Source organism: Nasonia vitripennis, chromosome 5 (genome assembly GCF_009193385.2).
Source record: "Nasonia vitripennis strain AsymCx chromosome 5, Nvit_psr_1.1, whole genome shotgun sequence".
NCBI classification, from domain to species: domain Eukaryota; kingdom Metazoa; phylum Arthropoda; class Insecta; order Hymenoptera; family Pteromalidae; genus Nasonia; species Nasonia vitripennis.
The window spans coordinates 5,160,158-5,177,987 of record NC_045761.1 but is presented as its reverse complement, the minus strand read 5'-3'; the positions used below and the strand labels follow the sequence as shown (position 1 = coordinate 5,177,987).

At 43.6% G+C, this 17,830-nt stretch overlaps 4 protein-coding genes across 14 annotated transcripts in view; 3 read left to right on the top strand and 1 right to left on the bottom strand.

Moving 5' to 3' along the window:
- Nucleotides 1–220: 220 nt before the first annotated feature.
- Nucleotides 221–1,842, top strand: LOC100679819 (adipokinetic preprohormone). Its single transcript, XM_003426975.5, has 3 exons — nucleotides 221–387; nucleotides 453–729; nucleotides 1,701–1,842. Coding segments are annotated over exons 1-3 (315 nt in total). The 5' UTR covers nucleotides 221–385; the 3' UTR covers nucleotides 1,737–1,842.
- A 309-nt stretch (nucleotides 1,843–2,151) lies between these two features.
- On the top strand, nucleotides 2,152–4,928 carry LOC100119989 (stAR-related lipid transfer protein 7, mitochondrial). Of its 3 annotated transcripts, none has more exons than XM_008210822.4 (6): nucleotides 2,152–3,016; nucleotides 3,109–3,266; nucleotides 3,346–3,614; nucleotides 3,696–3,823; nucleotides 3,889–4,028; nucleotides 4,135–4,928. In XM_008210822.4, exons 1-6 carry the CDS (start codon nucleotides 2,613–2,615, stop codon nucleotides 4,506–4,508), a joined length of 1,473 nt encoding a protein of 490 aa, XP_008209044.1. In that variant the 5' UTR covers nucleotides 2,152–2,612; the 3' UTR covers nucleotides 4,509–4,928. The 3 variants fall into 3 exon arrangements, with proteins under 3 accessions (XP_008209044.1, XP_031787917.1, XP_008209045.1); XM_031932057.1 differs by having other exon boundaries at nucleotides 2,155–3,016; nucleotides 3,352–3,614; XM_008210823.3 differs by having other exon boundaries at nucleotides 2,156–3,016; nucleotides 3,115–3,266.
- Nucleotides 4,878–6,989, bottom strand: LOC100120024 (DNA-directed primase/polymerase protein). 2 transcript variants are annotated; one of them, XM_008210821.4, is made up of 5 exons: nucleotides 6,622–6,989; nucleotides 6,182–6,521; nucleotides 5,726–6,104; nucleotides 5,305–5,632; nucleotides 4,878–5,228 (listed from the first exon to the last, which is right to left on the bottom strand). In XM_008210821.4, exons 1-5 carry the CDS (start codon nucleotides 6,636–6,638, stop codon nucleotides 5,027–5,029), a joined length of 1,266 nt encoding a protein of 421 aa, XP_008209043.1. In that variant the 5' UTR covers nucleotides 6,639–6,989; the 3' UTR covers nucleotides 4,878–5,026. The 2 variants fall into 2 exon arrangements, with proteins under 2 accessions (XP_008209043.1, XP_001603706.1); XM_001603656.6 differs by having other exon boundaries at nucleotides 4,880–5,228; nucleotides 5,305–6,104.
- Nucleotides 6,990–7,088: 99 nt separating this feature from the next.
- The window catches only part of LOC100120090 (atrial natriuretic peptide receptor 1), an 85,109-nt gene continuing 74,367 nt past the window's right edge, over nucleotides 7,089–17,830 (top strand). For 2 of the 8 annotated variants that reach the window (XM_031932045.1, XM_031932047.1), the window contains exon 1: nucleotides 17,450–17,699. Coding sequence is in view for 4 of the 8 variants with exons in the window: in XM_031932049.2 (XP_031787909.1) it covers nucleotides 10,318–10,537; nucleotides 10,807–10,977; nucleotides 11,266–11,440; nucleotides 11,763–11,968 (772 nt within the window). In the remaining 4 variants the exon portion in view is untranslated. The other 6 variants (XM_031932049.2, XM_031932042.1, XM_031932044.2 and 3 more) reach the window with 6 other exon arrangements.

Here is a 17,830-nt window from a genome sequence, read left to right as displayed (position 1 = left end):
TTAATTAACCGCAAGCACATCAGCAGCGAAACCCCATCAGATGTCGATTTGCGTCAAGCATCTCTCTCTCTCTCTCCCTCTCCGTGTATAACGCGTTGTAATACCGACAATGGAAATGAGAAAGAACACAGCGCGCGGAGAGAGAGAGAGAGAGAGAGAGAGAGAGAGAGAGAGAGAGAGAGAGAGAGAGAGAGAGCAGCGCTGATAGGACGAACGCCGATTCATCCGGGGGTTGAAAATTCAGCGGCGCAGTGGGGCTCGCGTATAAAGCTCCGGCGAGCTTTTGCTCCCGTGCCATACACAGACCCACGCGCGCCGCAGTCTCACACATCTCGGCTCCACATAAGTAGTACACGCAGCTTCCTTCCTCGCCCCGAGACGCACCATGTGAGTCCCAGCAGCAAAATCAGTGAGAGTGCGTTTTATAAAAGAGAGAACCATTGTTTTCGCAGGAACTGCAGGAGCCTGCTCGCGCTGGGACTCTGTCTGTGCGTCGTCCTGCTGCAGACTCGGGCCGCCGAGGGTCAGTTGAACTTCTCCACCGGCTGGGGCAAGCGAAGCAGTCATCTGCTCCAGCCGGCGCGCGCTTCGTCATCCTCGTCCTCGTCCTCGTCCTCGTCCTCAACGTCGGCGGCGGCGGCGGCGGCGGCTTCCTCGGGAATCGGCAGGCCTCGACAGCAAGCCGATCTCGACTACTTTCTGCAGCGCTACTATCGCCGCCTGCGCAAGGTGAGAGCCGATTTGATTTGTTGTTCTCTTCTTAGTTAATAACGAGCACTTTGTATTCAGCGCTCTGTAATCATATACTTATATAGATATCCATAAAAATCATTATTTCATCGACTTGGAAGAATTAATATCCGCGAGCTATATCGCTCGGGCGTGTATCGATGCGAAATTTCGACTATACGGATTTACGCGCATTTATTATTGAAACGCCGCGATTTTCGCGTCTATATAGCTACTGCTCCCTTGATTATACATAGCGTACAAATCACTGTATTTCTAATGCATACGTGTACGTTATTCGGCCCGATACGCGTACGAAAATTTTCGGCGTAAAGTTGATTATTCTCCCTTTTTAAGCTACACATGCAAGCGCCGTTATATGGCCAGAGGGTTTATAATACACCGGGATAAGGCGCTTTATTGCGCTGCGCGCGCATAAACAAGCTGTAACTTTATGAATTCGTTATTTCCAAGCCGAGAGTATACACTCTATAGAGCGAGAGAGAAAGAGAATCGAAGGTGAATAATTAAATTTTATCTTGTTCAACGTTCATTACAGAGTTCGGAGTGGCTTGATGGAGAAACGTTTTTAACAATTTTCCGCTGATAAGGCGCGCGAAAACGCTGTTATACAGGTAAATGCGTGTACTGCGATCGAAACTACAGAGGGAGAGTGTTGAATTAAGCTTTTCTGAGAATCGTTTCGAATTATAAATATCAATAACAATGATAATTTCGCCGCAATTAAACAACAAGGCTTTGTATAAGCTTATTACTGATGATCATCGTTCGAGCAATATAACGAAATTCGCGGACTACTCAATCGTAATCGCCGCCCTCGGATTCGATCCTAATTATGTATATCGTGCGCAACGAATTGGAGGGTGGAGATGAAATCGTATGCGATATCGTTTTAATATGTCAACACATATACGCAAGCATAAACGAACGCTGTCTTTTGTGTGTTTTAGATCGAAGCCCAGCGACTGGCGAATTCTCAGGTGTAAATGGCGCTGATGGAAGCTCGTATAGTTAGAACAGAAGATTTGTATTTGTTTGTTATTATACCGTATGAAGCTTATTTTAATAATAAATTAAATATTCGATTGTAAATCTGGCCTAAACTTCATTTCCCTTCAAGCTAAATTCAAAACTAGCGCAAGTATCGTGAACGATCTCCAGAAAATCGGTCGCTATTCAACCGACTTTTCTTCCCTGCTCGATAAGTATATATTCATCGCCGGCATCGAAAACTCGGAATGAACTATTCAAACTATTTAAAAACCATTAGTGGGGTAAGGTCTTCTGCTATAAGTTATACGTCACGTTTCGCGCATGATTAAAAAACGACATCTGTGTTAAAAGCCAGTCGAATCATGTATATAGATATACAGCTCTCCTCGCGAAACGACCTTGCAATCTGTAGTCGCGGTATGCTTGCGCGAAGAGAGCAGAAAGTATATATCGCGCACATACGGCGTGTGGATTTTAAAGCTCGACCATTTCCCGGCTATTATCGCATAACAGTATTGGCACGTTCGGGTAGTGCGAGAAAAGTGTGTCCAAGTACGATTGGAGGCGCGATTTTCCCGGAACACCACTTCGTTCTGTCATTTTCAAAGGATTAAATAATAGCTTTCGCCGAGCATAACCTCAAAAGTGATAGCGCTAAGCGCGAAAGCCCAACGTGAATTTTTTTCTCCTCAACGTCGCTCACGTGAACCGCTGATAATTGCGCGCGCTAATAGTCGTAGCTTATTTGGTTTCGGCGATCGTTTCTCTATACATATCGGAGTAATCGCGAATAGGTGTTATAGGACAAAGTCATGTATCTAGCGCGTGATTGATCGAAGGCGAGGGGGGTACCAGTTTAGCAATCCACGATGTATTCGCGTTACGTGTCCGGAATCCTATTGAGACGTTACAACTCGAACATCGCCTGCGATGCAGCCAGAAGCGCGCACTTTTTTCCCCAGCACTGTGGCAAGGTGCACGGTAGATTCAAGTGGTGTGGACGCAAGATGAGCATGTGGCTGAGGGAGCAGAGCATTCAGGTTGTCAAGGCCTGTGCCAGGCAGTTCGAGTTCATAGCTGCGCAGAGGATCAGAAGGAGCGTACAGATATTTCACCTCTACACCAGGATATGGGATGAGATGGCTCTCAAAGAGTTCATGAGATCGTGGAGGCGCAGAGTTGCCAGGAACACCAATAACTTTCTGGTTGGAGCTGTTGGAGTTACGGTCTTCAATTGGGAGCAGGAGAGAATAGCGGATAAGGAAATGTACAGGTAAAATTTTGGATCGCTAACCCTGCTGCTTTTCTGCCAATAGATGTGTTTGCTACTTCAAAATGATTGAAATATATTTTAACCTTATTAAGTTACAGCCAAGAAATAGATGGAATATACAGACTTCGAGAAGCAACTGTAATATGCCCCGAGTGTCATTTGAGATTGATCGTTGACATTCATCAACCGGGAGTAAAATATTGCCAGTGTTCAAAAGTAAAGCGTGCCTCGCACAAGGCCCAGCAAGATGGTATGCATACTGCAACTACTTTGTGAGATCAAAATAAAGTTGTACTGTTTCAAATGAATTTAATTACTAATTGTTGCAGGAATAGAATGGGAGCCTTTCATTGAACGGAAAGACATGCTAGTTTGGAGAAGGGAAGAGAAGGATTGCAGAGGACTGTACTCTTACAAAGTATATGGATCTTTTGATGATGTATCAGCGGAAGATTTCCTGCAAGTTCAAATTGATATTGATTACCGCAAGGAATGGGATGCAACAGCCAAACAATTAGAGATAATAGATACAGATCCTGAAGCTAAGGAATCCTCGGAAAGTTGCAGTGACGTAATTTATTGGGAAATGGTTTGGCCTGTAAGTTCAAGTTAGCTTCTGTTGCTCAAGAATGATATCTATAAGTGAGAGGTATTAATCTCTTTGCATTCTTTGTTGCAGAGAATGTTTGCAAATAGAGACTATGTTTACCAAAGGAGGTGGCTTTATGATAAAGAGACCGGTATGGTCATTATTGTTAGTAAAGGAATAGATCATCCAAATGCCCCAAACAGACCAGATACTCACAGGTAACTAAATTTTTAAAATAAAGTTTCTATTTTCTCGAGTTCTAATTTTTAATTAAATCTCGTAGAGTGCAAACATACTGGTCTTATATGGTCATAAAGCCATACAAAAATTTTAACGAGCCTGGAATTGAATTTGGTTTGACATATTTTGATGACCCTGGTGTCAATATACCATCTGCTGTAACTGCCTGGGTAGCTATGTCAGGTGAGATCTAGTCAAAGTTTACATAAAAATCCACTTTTACGTCACCCGCATTTTTAATTAGTATATGATAATAATTGTACAATTAATAATTAATATTTGCTTTTAGGATTCCCAGACTATCTATGTCGAATGCGACAAGCTGGAAAAGATTATAAGAGGTATAAGACATCGCAAAAACCAGAAAGTGCAATACCAGAATCTATAGTCATAATAAATAGTCAAGATGATGAGGATGATAAAGCAGATGCAAGTGATGAGGAACGCAGTGGGACGAATAGTCAAGATGACGTTCTTACAATAACGAAAAACGAAGATCTTAGTAGTAGAGATACTTCCAAACCTACATCAGAAGAATCTGAAAATTCAAAAGATAAGGAGAAAGATGAAGATGAGGAAGAAGAAAATTATTCTGACACAAGTCAGGATCAAGATAATCAGGGTTTCCTCGACTACTTTTTTTTTACTAAATTATTTGCGTAGCACAAATTCAAAATAGACGAATTTAGAAAATGATCTTGCAAAGCTGTGAGAATGTGCAGTTTTTGGTCCATAGCGATTTTTGAATGGAGACATTAACAATCGTTCATCAGTGCTGATGCATGGGTGAAGATAAACATATACGAAAAAAGTTGATTCCCTGTGATATTAACTATGTACAGAGAGGTTTTTCCTTCTACAACTTATAAATGTATTTTATGTAAATACTGTAATTTGATTTTTTCGCAAACACAGAACGAATTATTGTCACATCTACCAGAGACTGATAGCATTTTTAATGTTTTTAAACCTTTTGCCAAATGTATTTCAAGTTCTATCAAATTAAACGGTCTCAATAGATGTATACATTAATATTGTATTATAGAAAATGTTTTATTTAATAAAAAATATGTTACAGTCAAAGCGATTATTGCTACTTTTTAGTATTTACAAAAGTTCATATGTAGCATATAAGGCTGTATTACTATATTTACAAGAATAATTAGTGTTCTGTCTACCTTTCACGTTTCCTCCAGAGCACAAAATAGAGAGTCCATTTCGTCATCAAAATAAAATGTTACTTCCATTGGTAGTTTTTTAGGAGTAGAGAAGAATCCAGCACAATCCTCATCGTGGCATTTTTGGTACATCATTTTATTGGCAAGATCAACAATAAAATAAACGTTATTGCTTTTGTGCCACCTGCCAATATTTTCACAATACCTGAAAACAATTTTGTATAATGAATTTTTTTTTATAAATTGAAAGAATTGTTTTTATTTTGCAAATATTTTCTCACCTATTGCCAACAATTTCGTACGTAATTATTTGAATGCTCTCGTTATATTTGGTGTCTCTTACTTTTCCAGGTTTCACAAAATCAGATACATATCTATCCAATGCTGGATAAGGTGATTTTGGAAATTCTTTGAATAAAGATGTTTTTTGCAAACGCCCCTCTGCACTTTGAGCATAGCATTGCGTTTGAGCTTGCTTATTTTGATCAAAACTAAAAAGTCTTAGTTTTTTCTTATTTGGTAAATATGAAACAAGAGAATTGATGAACACTTCCATTTCTTTGTTCTTTGGACACTTATTCCAAGTGTATTCACAATCAGGAGCTTGCACTAAATGAGAATTTTTGCCCCATTTTGTAGCTTTGTAGACTCTAAAATGTCTATTTTTTGTATAAACGTTAGTATCTACAAACAATCTTTTACCTTTGTTTGTCTCAACAAATAATTCTTCAAGATCTGCTCTGTTGAAATTACTCAAGACATCATGCACTGCACTGGGGTCGGACAAGAAATTTGTTATTTCAGTGCAAATCATTTTCACCAAATATCCCACACGAAAATTATTCTCAAAGGCAACATCTTTTGTGCTGAAAATCAGATGTTTACTGAATTTACCAGGCCGGGAAGAATCCAAATTAATGACCATATGTCTGTTACAAGAATATTGCCAATATTTTGCTATGTAAGCACAAGTAACATCAATAACTGTTCGAGCCATTCGGACCCCATCCTTTTCTTTGTTGATATCTGTTTCAAATTCAAGATCATAATACAGAAAACAAGGTGATGACTCTGGAATCACCTGTGAATTTAAGATAATTGTAATAACAAAACTAAAATAATCAAGAAAACCGTCAACTAATAAAACTGTGTGTCTACCTCGTAAAAAACCCTCTTTTCCATATTTATAGCTTCACAGTCCAGCCAAAAGTCTTCTGGATATGTGACAATAAACCGCCTTCTTTCATGCTCATCTTGAAAAACAAAACAGCAAAGAACATCGTCATCTATACTATGCTCAGCAGCATTTTGTAAGGCTTCATTTTGCTTCCAAAATTCTTCTTTATATCTAGATGGTTGCAACAATGATCTACGTCTAGTATCAGGATCTGCTGGTCTTTGTTTCCTGGACAGTTCAGCTTTTCTTTCGAGTTCGTCATAAATTCCTTGTAGTGAGTCACCATAAAACCGAGCAGATCTTATGGGAATGTCCAGTTTCCTAATGTTTATGTTACAATAAATTATAATTCAAAGTTCCAAAACAATAAACTTGTCATGTAACATTATACTTGAACGAAATATTTTTATTTACAACTTACGTCCGTAAATCATCCATTGTTAAAATTTCGAAGAAATCCTCAAGTGGGGATGGTTTTGTTTACGTTTTACACATGGACTGCATGTGTGACGACTCGTACAGTTTTTGAGTCTTCACGTCAAAAAAATAATAGTAAAACAAAAACAATAGTGCAAAAATATTTTTATCCAAGTAGAGCCATGATTTAAAGTCCAAATGAGAGTTAAAAATAATGGTTTGCTGTCTTTCTATTATCTATGATCGTCTACTGCTACACCACGTACACCACCATGCAAACCGGCAGACGCCTATATATATATGCATCAGTACGTCATGCGATAAGAGCCCGCGCAAAACTTGTTCTGACAAGAATTTTAACAGTTGACATCTAAAGCGCTCTCTGATCTTTCATCTTCTATCTCAAACTATGTTTATATATGCGGGCTATATGCCATACGAGTTATCTATTATCTCATCTATAAGCTACGTAAGTAGATGATTGTCACCCGACCGTCGCCGGTCGCGATACACAAGTCAGTTACGCGATTTCAGAAAAGGCGCTGAAATGCAAATAGAAGTGGGTGATATTCGTTATTTATCAATATTTTACTATTAGAGATAAATTCAATTCCGAAAATTATAAACCAGTTACTGTTTAAACTACTATAGAGGGCGTTATATACATGCAGTAAATACACCGACTTTTACGAGTTCAGACGCGCGTCTATAAGGAGTTCGATTGCAACCGTCAGATCCTGATGCAGGAAGATTTTGATTTTGATCAACAACAAATAAATGAATTATCAACTGTTATTTCGATGGCTTTGAAGTGAATAACACAATTCAAGGACGGAATCCTTCATATATTCGGTACGTATACTTATGTAACATACTTATTGAATTGCGTTTTTGTTGAAAATCATAACCCAAAAGTCACGATGGCATGATATTCGCAAGCAACAGAGTACTACGATATTACTTCTAATAATCAACTCATACGCAAAGAAAATGTTCGGTCTGAATCCAAATCAATAATCAATAGCAATATTTACATCATTTTTATTGGGGGTTATGTACGTGTTGCAGATTCGCGAGAAATTTCAGCAAACGGCTAACAATATGAGTTACACGGATGGTTATACGTATGAACCCCAGCGAATTCGGCATCCAAACATCAGTGTTATCGATATAGCCAGCGAGATGTATCCGATGCCACAAGCATATCGTGCACTTGAATATACGAATCCAACGAGGCTATTCCTATGCATTACTGACGTCAGGGACGCGCCAGGGTGAGATACGAAAATATTTTCTTAACAATTAAAATCGAACTTGTTTATCACCCTCGATTATCAAACATTGATTAAAATTTCGTCGCTGCGACTTTTGCAGCCGAGATGCGAGCGACAATGAGAAAAAACGACGTTTCCTGGAACTGCAGAAAGCGGATCTTCCTGCAGCAGCAGCAATATTCAATCCGCACGACCGGCCGCATCAAGATCAAAAAGAATAAATCGGGATTTATCACCGGAGCCCGCAGATTTATCTGCGTTTATGTATCCGGATATGAGTGGCTCTTCTCTTAAAAGCACGCCTGCGGGGCTATTTTCGCGGCGTTTATTTGGCTAGAGCGCGAGTGCATGCAGCAACCGCGGAAGCTCTGATATTCAGCTCTAAAGGTACAGCTTGTGATTCAACGGATATTATAATGAAGATCTCCCGCATATACGCATACTCGACGGAACAGACATCGGCTTCGTTGTACAAGGTGATGAATTGAAGTATATAGAATCTATTAGCAATAAAACGCTGAGCTTCGCAGGAATTTTCGTGTATTTAGCAAAGATCGATAAGATAAAAGCGGCGGGTGATTTCCCACAATCGAAGCGCAGGTGGAATACAAATAAGAGCCTCGAACAAACAACCGACTCAATAGGAGTAAATTATTGAATTTTCCTTCTAAACTGAATATCTTTTTGTGTTACAGGAACGGCTCTTCATTTAATCAGCAGCGTCTCCGCCCACGAATAATAATCCACCGAGAGCCGCGCATCCGCCGCTAAAATGACCTCCAAGGGGTGTCGTATAGCCGCCTATACTTGTTGCGCGCGCTTTCTCTCTATATACTCTATATCTGCGATCCTCACAGCGGAGAGGGAGCTTCGATTCGAATCAGTCGAAGCTTTGCCGGCACGACGGCAAGGGTTTTTTTTTCATTCCGATAAGAGAGCTGACTCTGCTTTGTGATTTTCTGTAATTGCAGTTTTCTTATCGGTTCGTGTATAGGTTAGATTTGGGGAGAAGGACGTTGTTGTAAATCAGTGCGTTATTACGTCGTCGAGTATCGATTACAATTTTACGAGCTACTCGTGATAAAAGTAGAGAGAAACTGAATGGAATTAATTGGTAATATAGTTATTTATAGCTATCGATCGCTAATCTTTGTCTAAATATAGCCGCGGTCATAAAAGATTTCGAACTTTCTCGTCCACAAATCGACTCTCTGAAAAGATTTATAACCCGAGCTTTACATGCATACCTGTTTCCGTCAGGAGCAACAGGTCGTCGTCGTTCCAACTCCGGTCTCCTGGTTTTATTAATAATATATAAAAACAGCATCGACGGCCACGAAGAATTCACGCGCGAGATAGCGCCTATCAATAGGTCGCCGATAGAGAATCGCCGATAAAAGGCTTACGATACAGCGTGACGGCAGACGGCCAGGTGACGAGCAGATCCGTCCGGTCCGGTAATTCGTACGGACGCGCAGGTGTCGCGGTGTGCGAGCTTCCGTCTCTCGCTCGTGTTTGCGTAGAAAGCTCGATAGCGCCGTTTAATTTTTCCGTTCGACTCTCTACTACAAGTTTAAACTTAATTCTCGCGGGAGTGTGCAGCTGGTGATTTATCAAAGTGCGAAGAATGTAGTTTCGCCGGTTAAAATGACGAGTCTTATCTGCATTGTTTTTCTCGCTGAAGCACTCGGCGGATGATATACCCACACATTTAGCGCGAATTTTCTAGAAAAAAAACGAGCTGCCGTGGAAAAATTTAGTTTTCGCGGAAGGTATTGTCTGCGACGTGAGCTGCGAGTTTGTGCACAGTGCGATAGCTACAATGACAAAGCTCCGTGGCGCGAAAATGGGAGTGTGTAATAAAAGTGATCTGTGCTGCTGTCGTGAATCAATATGTGATCAATAGTTGAGAAATGACTTTGTTCAGTGTTGCAATTTTCGATTGGACTTGAGTGCACTCGCCTGGACTTGTGATTAATGTATAGGATTCTCAATCGATCGGAGATAATACGATGGCCGATCGGACATACCGAAGCTAGTCAAATTCCTTTCAAAATAGAATATTACGTAATCGATATTATATAGTAATTGTATAGTGTGTAAATATTTATTCGTGTATAATCGTCGTTAAAATACTCCGTATACGAAGCGATAAGTCAAGCCCTGCAATTTTCGCATAACTGTAACAATATCTCATCGGGAAGCACAGATAGCGAGCCCTGAAAAATTCTCCGACTGCGCGTGTCTCAAGTCGAAATCTGTGGAAAAGTACGGGAAACAACAAGCCTTTTTTCCATTGGGAATGAAGAGTCTCAAGTGCTGCTGTCACTGAAGCCGCACATCACAAGTCTGCCTTCCAACCCTTGTGGAAAATTAAAGGACTCGTGATGACGAAGCCAACGGCGGATCGATGAGCAATCGAGGATATGGCTTCCGGCAGACACGTAACGCTGCTTCTCCTGATGCTGGGCTATGCTGGATGGGCTAGCGGAGGTTGCAGGGAGGCCCAACTGCCGAGGGATTGCGAGGCCCTCTGCAGTTTCGATCAACACGGACAGGTGACCTCCTGTGAGCTCAGAGCTGCGGTTCTGCTCGTTAACAACTCCAAGTACGAGATCTCTCTGATGAAGGTCATGCCGGTCCTGGGTAAGCTATACACACTTGGCTTGTTATAACGAGGGGGCTGTTCGTTATAATATATGGGACGCGTGGCGGTGAAGCTTTATTGCCCGGAGACTGTATAATTATGTCAAGAATTATCGCTGACTTGGCTTTGCTACTCGCAGTGAGATAGTAGGGCCTCGTAAATTTCTCGAGATTGAATTAATACATATAAAATCATGAATAGTACAGCGTGTGGACTGCAATCAATATTTGAAATTATCAACAAACTTTCTGATTACCGCTTGTTTCAGATCTGGCAGTGGCAAAGGCTCGTTCGTTGGGACTGCTGCCCTACTGGCTGAAGCTGACCTTTTTCCCTCAGGATGACGGCTGCGACGCGACCTACGCTCAGATAGGCGCCATCGACAGCTACTCCAGCTGCGTCCACGTGTTCTTCGGGCCCGCCTGCGACTATTGCGTAGGTCAGTTTCGGAATGAAAAAAATTCTTCAAAAGTATCTTGTGCTCGTGTAAATCTCACGCAGAATATTTATCGATAAGCCGCGTTTTAATTATCTCCGATATGGGAAATTGAAAAAGGAGCTACTAGATTGCGCTTCTAAAATTAGACTCGACAATCTATGACTTGAAGTATACCTATACTCTCGAGAGCTCGAGAGCATATAAAATTATATCGATAAAAAATCCAGCTATCTCTCTGTTTACACGTACGTGTCAAATTAATATTTTATTGAGAAATCGATTTTGCAGCGAGCGTCGGCAGGATAACAAAGTTCCTGAATGCGCCTCTGATCACGACGGGAGGCTTCACCTACGACTTTACGGAGAAGAAGGTTACTTGCGCAGACGAGTATTTCATGACCGTCAGGATGGGCGCGCTGTCGTTTCGCGACATCGCCTTCGTTTTCATCGACCAAATGAAACGGTGAGTGCTGTTAGTATATCACTGCTAAATCGAACGTCGAGGGGGGGGGGGGGGGGCGTGCTCATACAAAATGTATATGGATGGCATAGAGAAAACAATGACGCGCGCTCGTGGGCGATATATAACGAGCTATCGATAAGATCGTCCACGAAGACGTTACGCGCGATAAAGTCACCGCCGATAGCATCGGTTCTTTTTTTAGACGGCCGAGCTGTATCGGCGGATTGTTCATAACAATAATAATAATCTAGCTAGCTTTGCGAAATCGCGAGCGTTTTCGTGCGCAAAAGGCGAGGAACTAGTGTGGATTTTTTTGTTGCAGAAATCGCTGGAAGAAGATGCATCTGTTGTACGATACGAACGGGCAGAACGTTGTCGCGGGGAGGCACACGTGCCAGTTGATGATGAAATCGATGGTACAGTTTGTGAAGAAGGAGGAGATCGATTACGGGACGTTCGACGTGGACTCCGTGCACGTCAAGGACTATCCAGAAGTGCTGAGGGATCACATCGGCAACGTGTACAGCGGTGAGTGATTAGCTATTTTTCTTCAATTTGAACATTATCCGGTATTGTATTTGGAGAAGCGGAATTTATTCGTCCCTTGTTAACGAGCTCGAGAACAGAAGCGTTCCTCTAACCCTGATTTATCGCCGTCGCTTAAACGAGGAAAGCATTCCGATCACGTTCATCGGAACGCAGTATTGGGCTGTAAAGTCGGCCGTAGAAGCCGCGTTTTTCTCCTGCACGTATGAACGCAGCCATCAAACCGAGCGACCCTTGATTACTCGACGAATCGGGTCGCTTTTCCCGAAGATAAGGCTGCGTTTGCTACTCCATAAAAGCAGTTTCCTCATTCATGCAAATTATCTTATCGGCCTCCAGAGAGAGGGCGGATAAGATAACGAGCTTCAGCTCGAGTCAACTGGGGATTTAATCGCCTGCGCTATTTTTATTAACATACCACGCGAAGTATGGACTGCAGCGAAATAATCAGCAGAACGCGCGTCTTCCACGAGAAAAGCAAACTCCCGAGGCAATCCCACGCCACACGCGCGACGCAGGCTTGACCTTAAGCTAAGCTCGTCGAGTTTTCAAGTGCTCGCTGTCTCAGCGCACTCGACTGTCTGTTGTTTAGCCGAGCTGTAAAGCTCACGGGGGAGGAGAGGGCAGGGGAGACAGATTGCTTAATACCGTGGCGTCGTTAGCGCTTTCATCATCGTGTTTGCGGTCCCGCTATTCCTGGCTCACGAGAGAGCAAACATTTTCACTCGTAGGCACATTATCCGTCCCTTCTTTCATGTCTGTGCTCGCCCCTATATCACTGAGCTATCTGTCTCGAGCTGCCCCAGCTTTTAAACCGAGATGTTTGCACTATCCCGATGCGTTGGTGCGTGTATGGAGATGGGGAAAAAGTTCCGGGGGTTTGATTTATGCCCCGATAGATTTGCTACCGATGCTTGCGGGTATGTGTGAAAAATGATCGTTGTTTTATTCATTAAGCCAGGAAGATTTCTTTCGAGGGACGTCGGGATGGAAAACTTATGTTTCGATTTCTGAATGATTTTTTGGAAATAACATAATATCGTATTTTTTGTCCGATGCATACATCGCAGTATTCAACGACTGGTCCATAGCTCGGCTGACCATCGGCGCATGTTACTACTGAAACTCGGCGTTATCAAGGCATTATGAGCGTACTGTCATATAGGTTCTAATTAACGTTACATGCAAAACATTAGTTCCGACAAAAGTTGATCCAAAGCGCCAGAGTAGCTTTCGAAACCAAGGAGCACACCTACTTTATCGACTGAAAGTTCGGTGTCTCCCTCGGCAGAGCCTTACCATCTTTCGGGGCGGCTGAAAGCTGCCGTCGATAAAAGCTCGCGCATCGGATCAGCTGAGCTTGCGTCTTCGGCACGCGGCCGCGTAAAACAAGGCGCGATGAAATGAATAAGGACTTCTCGATTAGTTGGCGTGACGCAAAGAGCTTTTCTTCTCAAAGCTCCTCTCGCACTCGAGACTCCGCTAATGTAACAAACGGCTCGCGAGAAGAAACTTTTCTCCGCGTGAAACTTTTCTCTCGTTCCGTCGTACGTTAAAAGAGAAAATAAAATAAAAAAACTTTAAGGTCGTACAAACGATATCCATAACCGCTCCCCGGAGATAAGTCGCAAACAAAAAGTACCCGTAATCGAGCATCAGGAGGTATAAACACACAGCTGTATACAGCGCTGGAGAGTTCTCCGAAGAAGGACAGTATCCGGTCAGTGCCAAAAGCAGCTTCGAAAGAACTTTCGCATACGGAGCTTATATCTGTCCTTTTAACGCTCGCGAGCAAACCGAAAACTTTGTCTCCGCTGCAACTTATAATATCTCATCGTCGCAATAACACGGCGCATTTGCGAGCCCGATATAAAAATTCTCGCTATTCAGAAGTCGGGGAAAAATTGAAAGCTCAGCGGCCATAAACGTCGCGCGTATGTATATACGCAGTTACACAGCGGTAGCAGCGAAGCGTTCTGTAATAAATTAGCGTCCGGAAGCCTTAGGCGAAAATTTATGGCGGCTACCTCACTGCGGCACTCGACATCTATATATACACGTTTTTATTATTCTTGCAGCGACTTCCCTACTCCTCTCGCTGCGCAGCATGTATGGTAATTGAAACATTCTCTTTCACTTGCTTGCAGAAAGATCGAGGCTCGAGAAAAGATTTATTATAAAGTTACAGTGTTACGTGACTGGCTGTAGCTCTTCTGTACACATATCCCAGAGGCTCTGTGTGGCTTCCAAGTTTTGCGCACTGCTGTCGTGCGTCGAAGTTGACCAACTTTGAGTCTGTCTCTCTCTCTCTCTCTCTCTCTCTCTCTCTCTCTCTCTCTCTCTCTCTCTCTCTCTCTCTCTCTCTCTCTCTCACACTCTCCGTGACAAGAGGATGTGTGTAAAGCGCGGAGGATGAATGTGGAGCAGCCTCGCGTCTTCGCTCTCCTATTCTGGGCTAATTTCGTTTAACCATTGTCACATGTGTTATGTACATACGCGCGAGAATTGTACGCTTTGATTTTCCTCGTTCGGCTTGCACGTCGACGACGGCGCGAAGTTTCTAGCTGGCGCAAAAAAAGCCTGATTTATACGGACGTGCCTTCTGCAGAGCGGTAAAATGACTGACTTGCCGGAATGAATGATTTGTGACCGATGTTTCGCGCTGCCCCCGCTGCTGAATTTTATCTTCCTATATGTGGACGTGTATTTTTCAAATCGAAAAGCCTTCCTTCGGGAATATATACACACGCGATGTATCGAGAGCGAAGATGTATATACTGCTCGTAAATGTTGTATCGAACTTTTATTGTCATTCAAAAATACACGCGCGTGGGGGGAAATGGAGTGGAATAAAGGAGTGTCTCGCGCAAGAAACAATAAAGCACCACGTGCGCATGTAGAGCGTGCGAGTTATTCAAGAAAAGAACAAACAAGCCGTTTCAAAAACAAAGAATCCAATTAAACTGCCAGCCGCGCCGTCGAAACCAAGTTCCGCCCTCGCGTGTACGATTTTTTTCGGGAACGCTCTAGAGCAGCTCCCGCGAGATTATAACATCGATCGTAAAGATTACGCTTCTCGCACTCCCTCGAAAAGATATTTAAGACTCAGGTGTATAAAAGCACGCGCTCGATGTTCCGAAGGACGATACTACTATACTCCTTTGCTTGCGTTTATGCCCGCTTTTTTTTATACTTGGCCGTTAAGAATTTTATCACCCCCCGGGAGATGATCGCGCGCGCGCGTGTGTGTGTAGATTTTCGGCTTGTAACGCCGCGCGAAAAGCGAGGAGAAAAAAAACAGCAGCGCATAGCCGTGACGTGCTGAGCCTCTAATGAATCACGCTTTATATCCCTTTATACGAGGTGATACAGCTCCGCAGGAAAATTCGTCCGTATACACTGGACGCAATTCGCGGGAAGAACCTTGGCAAGAAAGTACAGGAGTAATGAGCTTTGGCTGAGCCGCTAGAGGGACACTGTGGATTTTCCAGAATTAGTCCGGCATCAGGGACTCGACTCTTTTGCCCGCGAGATTGGATTTAATTACGGGAGAAAGAGAGAGGGAGATGCTGCGCGCATATATTTCCTCCTCGGCGTCGTATATTTATCAGGGTTTCGGATTTGCGCATCAGATTGACGTCTGTGATTACCGCCGCTGACATGTGCGGCTTCCCCCTTTTAAAAAGTCTCGAGATGTAATATTATAGGCTAAACTCAACCTCGCGTCTGGCCACAGTCGAACTGTTACTACTTACCGCCACTGCGTACGGCTGTGTCTCGGTGCGTGAACGCGAACGAGCCTCGAGAAATAAAGGAAATCACAGGAGAGGGATTGTCCACGGCGAGGCTGCTTCCCATCGTTATAAAAAAAAAAAAAAAAAAACTATAAGAACAGCGTCCCCCACTCAGACGAAGTAACCGAGTCCACAGGGGTATCCGCGTCTCGCAGTGTCCTATCTCCGTCCTGTCCCTCACATACTCTTCAGGATTTCTCGCCCCTTCGCATATCGCTGGAAAAAAGGGCCGAGCACACGAAGGCGTTAGGTGCTATATAATACGTGCGTGCGCGGCTCGTCCCTCTCTCTGTATGCGTTGACCCCTCTGCGCGAGTGTATATACGTTTCGTGGATCGTAAGCTCTAATGCATATAATATCACGCGGGACTTAATACAAGGGTATCGTGCCTCGCGATAGTTAGGAGGATCAGCCGACTTCCTGCATCGACAAACTTTCGCCATATACTATATACGGGTGTGTGTGTGTGTATAGGCGAGCGGAAAATCTCGCAGTAGAGAGTCCTTTGAAAAATACATCAGTCGGATACACATTTTCGTCTCTGCAGCCGTGTATATCTACAGGAGCATTATTTATACTCTCGAACTTCAAAACGCAGCTCGCTCGCTCAATAAGGGAGAAAGCTTCAAAGATACTCTGCGCGTATAAGAGAGCTTATATGTGTATGGTATATCATATACACGTATATACACCAGCAAACGCGTGCGGGGGACGAATCTCGCGCATGATCCATTTCTCTCTCGGGCAGTAGCGAGCTCGACGCACAGCCGAATAAATGACGGGAAATGATGGAAAGAAGGTGTACGTGCGACGGCGGCCTGGAGATAGGCGCCGCGGCGCGTATTATCTACAGCGAAAGGAGGTGCAAAGGGGAGCCACGGCAGTGTTTGGGTCGCGAGATAAGAGTCGAGGAAAAATGTCGCGCCTGCGGGCTACATCAGTGGAGGATTTCGTTTCGGCTTAATTTCTGAGAAAGTCCGTATACTATAATATACGTTTCGCTGAAGACAGATCTGTGCAGCGGGAAATTCGCGGAATTCTCTATTTTATTCATTCGCGAGACGTATAAAAAACAAATATGTACGAGTTTTACGCCCGCTGCGTTTTATTCCGTTGGACACGCGGCGCGAATAAAAATTCTCTTTCTTTTGACACTTTTAAAGGATTGTATAACTCGTTCACGCGTGTACAGAGTTCTTCTCGAACGTCAAACAATATACACGCAGACTCGTCAAAAAACTGGAGACAGAAGCTATTGTATTATTTTCCACTTTAGCGACAAGACGAAATCTCGACTGTCGATGACCGAAGCTTCGCTTCATCAGCGAGAGGAAGTGCAGCACTGGATCGGCGGAAAAGCGCGCGAAGCCAGCGACTGTACAAACGAAAAGCAAGAAGTGTACACAGTATACATTATACCGTAGGCGAAAGAGGAGGAGACCGAATTTAGGGAGTGACAGTATAGAGCGGCCGAGTCGAGAGAAAGAGGAAGGGAGTAAGCACAGAGGGAGAGAAAGCACTCGCAGAGCGCGCGAGAGAGAGGGGGGGGGCAGCAGCGATTGAGGCGCGCGCGTGGGAGAGAGAAAGCGAGAGAGCGGAGAGAAAGCGCCGGCAGATCGTGCGTTCGACTTCGAGGGGCGAGCTTCGCCGGCAGCGCTGTCAGTTTCAATCGCGCGCTCCGCTCGAGCGCCAGGATCGCGAGCCGCGCGCCCTCTCCTCGCCGTTCACGCATTATGTGTCTCCGTTATAAAACTCGCAGGATGTTGAACGAAAAAACACAAAGAGATTCGTATAACGGAGAGAGGGAGTGATATAGCTGCTGTGCGCGCGTGTGTGCCTTGACGCGAGAGAGAGAGAGAGAGAGATAGAGAGGTGTGCTCTTCGACAGGTGGTCGCGTACGTGAATATACAGATATAGGTATGTGTGGACCGATCTGTTTACCCGCGTGAGTGTTCTCGCAGAGGTAATTTCGCTGCCCGGGAGAGAGAGAGAGAGAGAGAGAGAGAGAGAGAGAGAGAGAGAGAGAGAGAGAGAGAGAGAGAGAAAGC

Excerpts from the sequence above, each read along its gene's own strand:
- LOC100679819 (XM_003426975.5), top strand. Across the intron at positions 730-1,700 it reads ACTATCGCCGCCTGCGCAAG|ATCGAAGCCCAGCGACTGGC; the intron begins GTGAGAGCCGAT and ends TGTGTGTTTTAG.
- LOC100119989 (XM_008210822.4), top strand. The coding sequence starts at position 2,613 with ATGTATTCGCGTTACGTGTCCGGAATCCTATTGAGACGTTACAACTCG. Across the intron at positions 3,267-3,345 it reads GCACAAGGCCCAGCAAGATG|GAATAGAATGGGAGCCTTTC; the intron begins GTATGCATACTG and ends TAATTGTTGCAG. Across the intron at positions 4,029-4,134 it reads TGCCTGGGTAGCTATGTCAG|GATTCCCAGACTATCTATGT; the intron begins GTGAGATCTAGT and ends ATTTGCTTTTAG.
- LOC100120024 (XM_001603656.6), bottom strand. Across the intron at positions 6,105-6,181 it reads AAAAGAGGGTTTTTTACGAG|GTGATTCCAGAGTCATCACC; the intron begins GTAGACACACAG and ends TTAAATTCACAG. Across the intron at positions 5,229-5,304 it reads TACGAAATTGTTGGCAATAG|GTATTGTGAAAATATTGGCA; the intron begins GTGAGAAAATAT and ends AATTGTTTTCAG.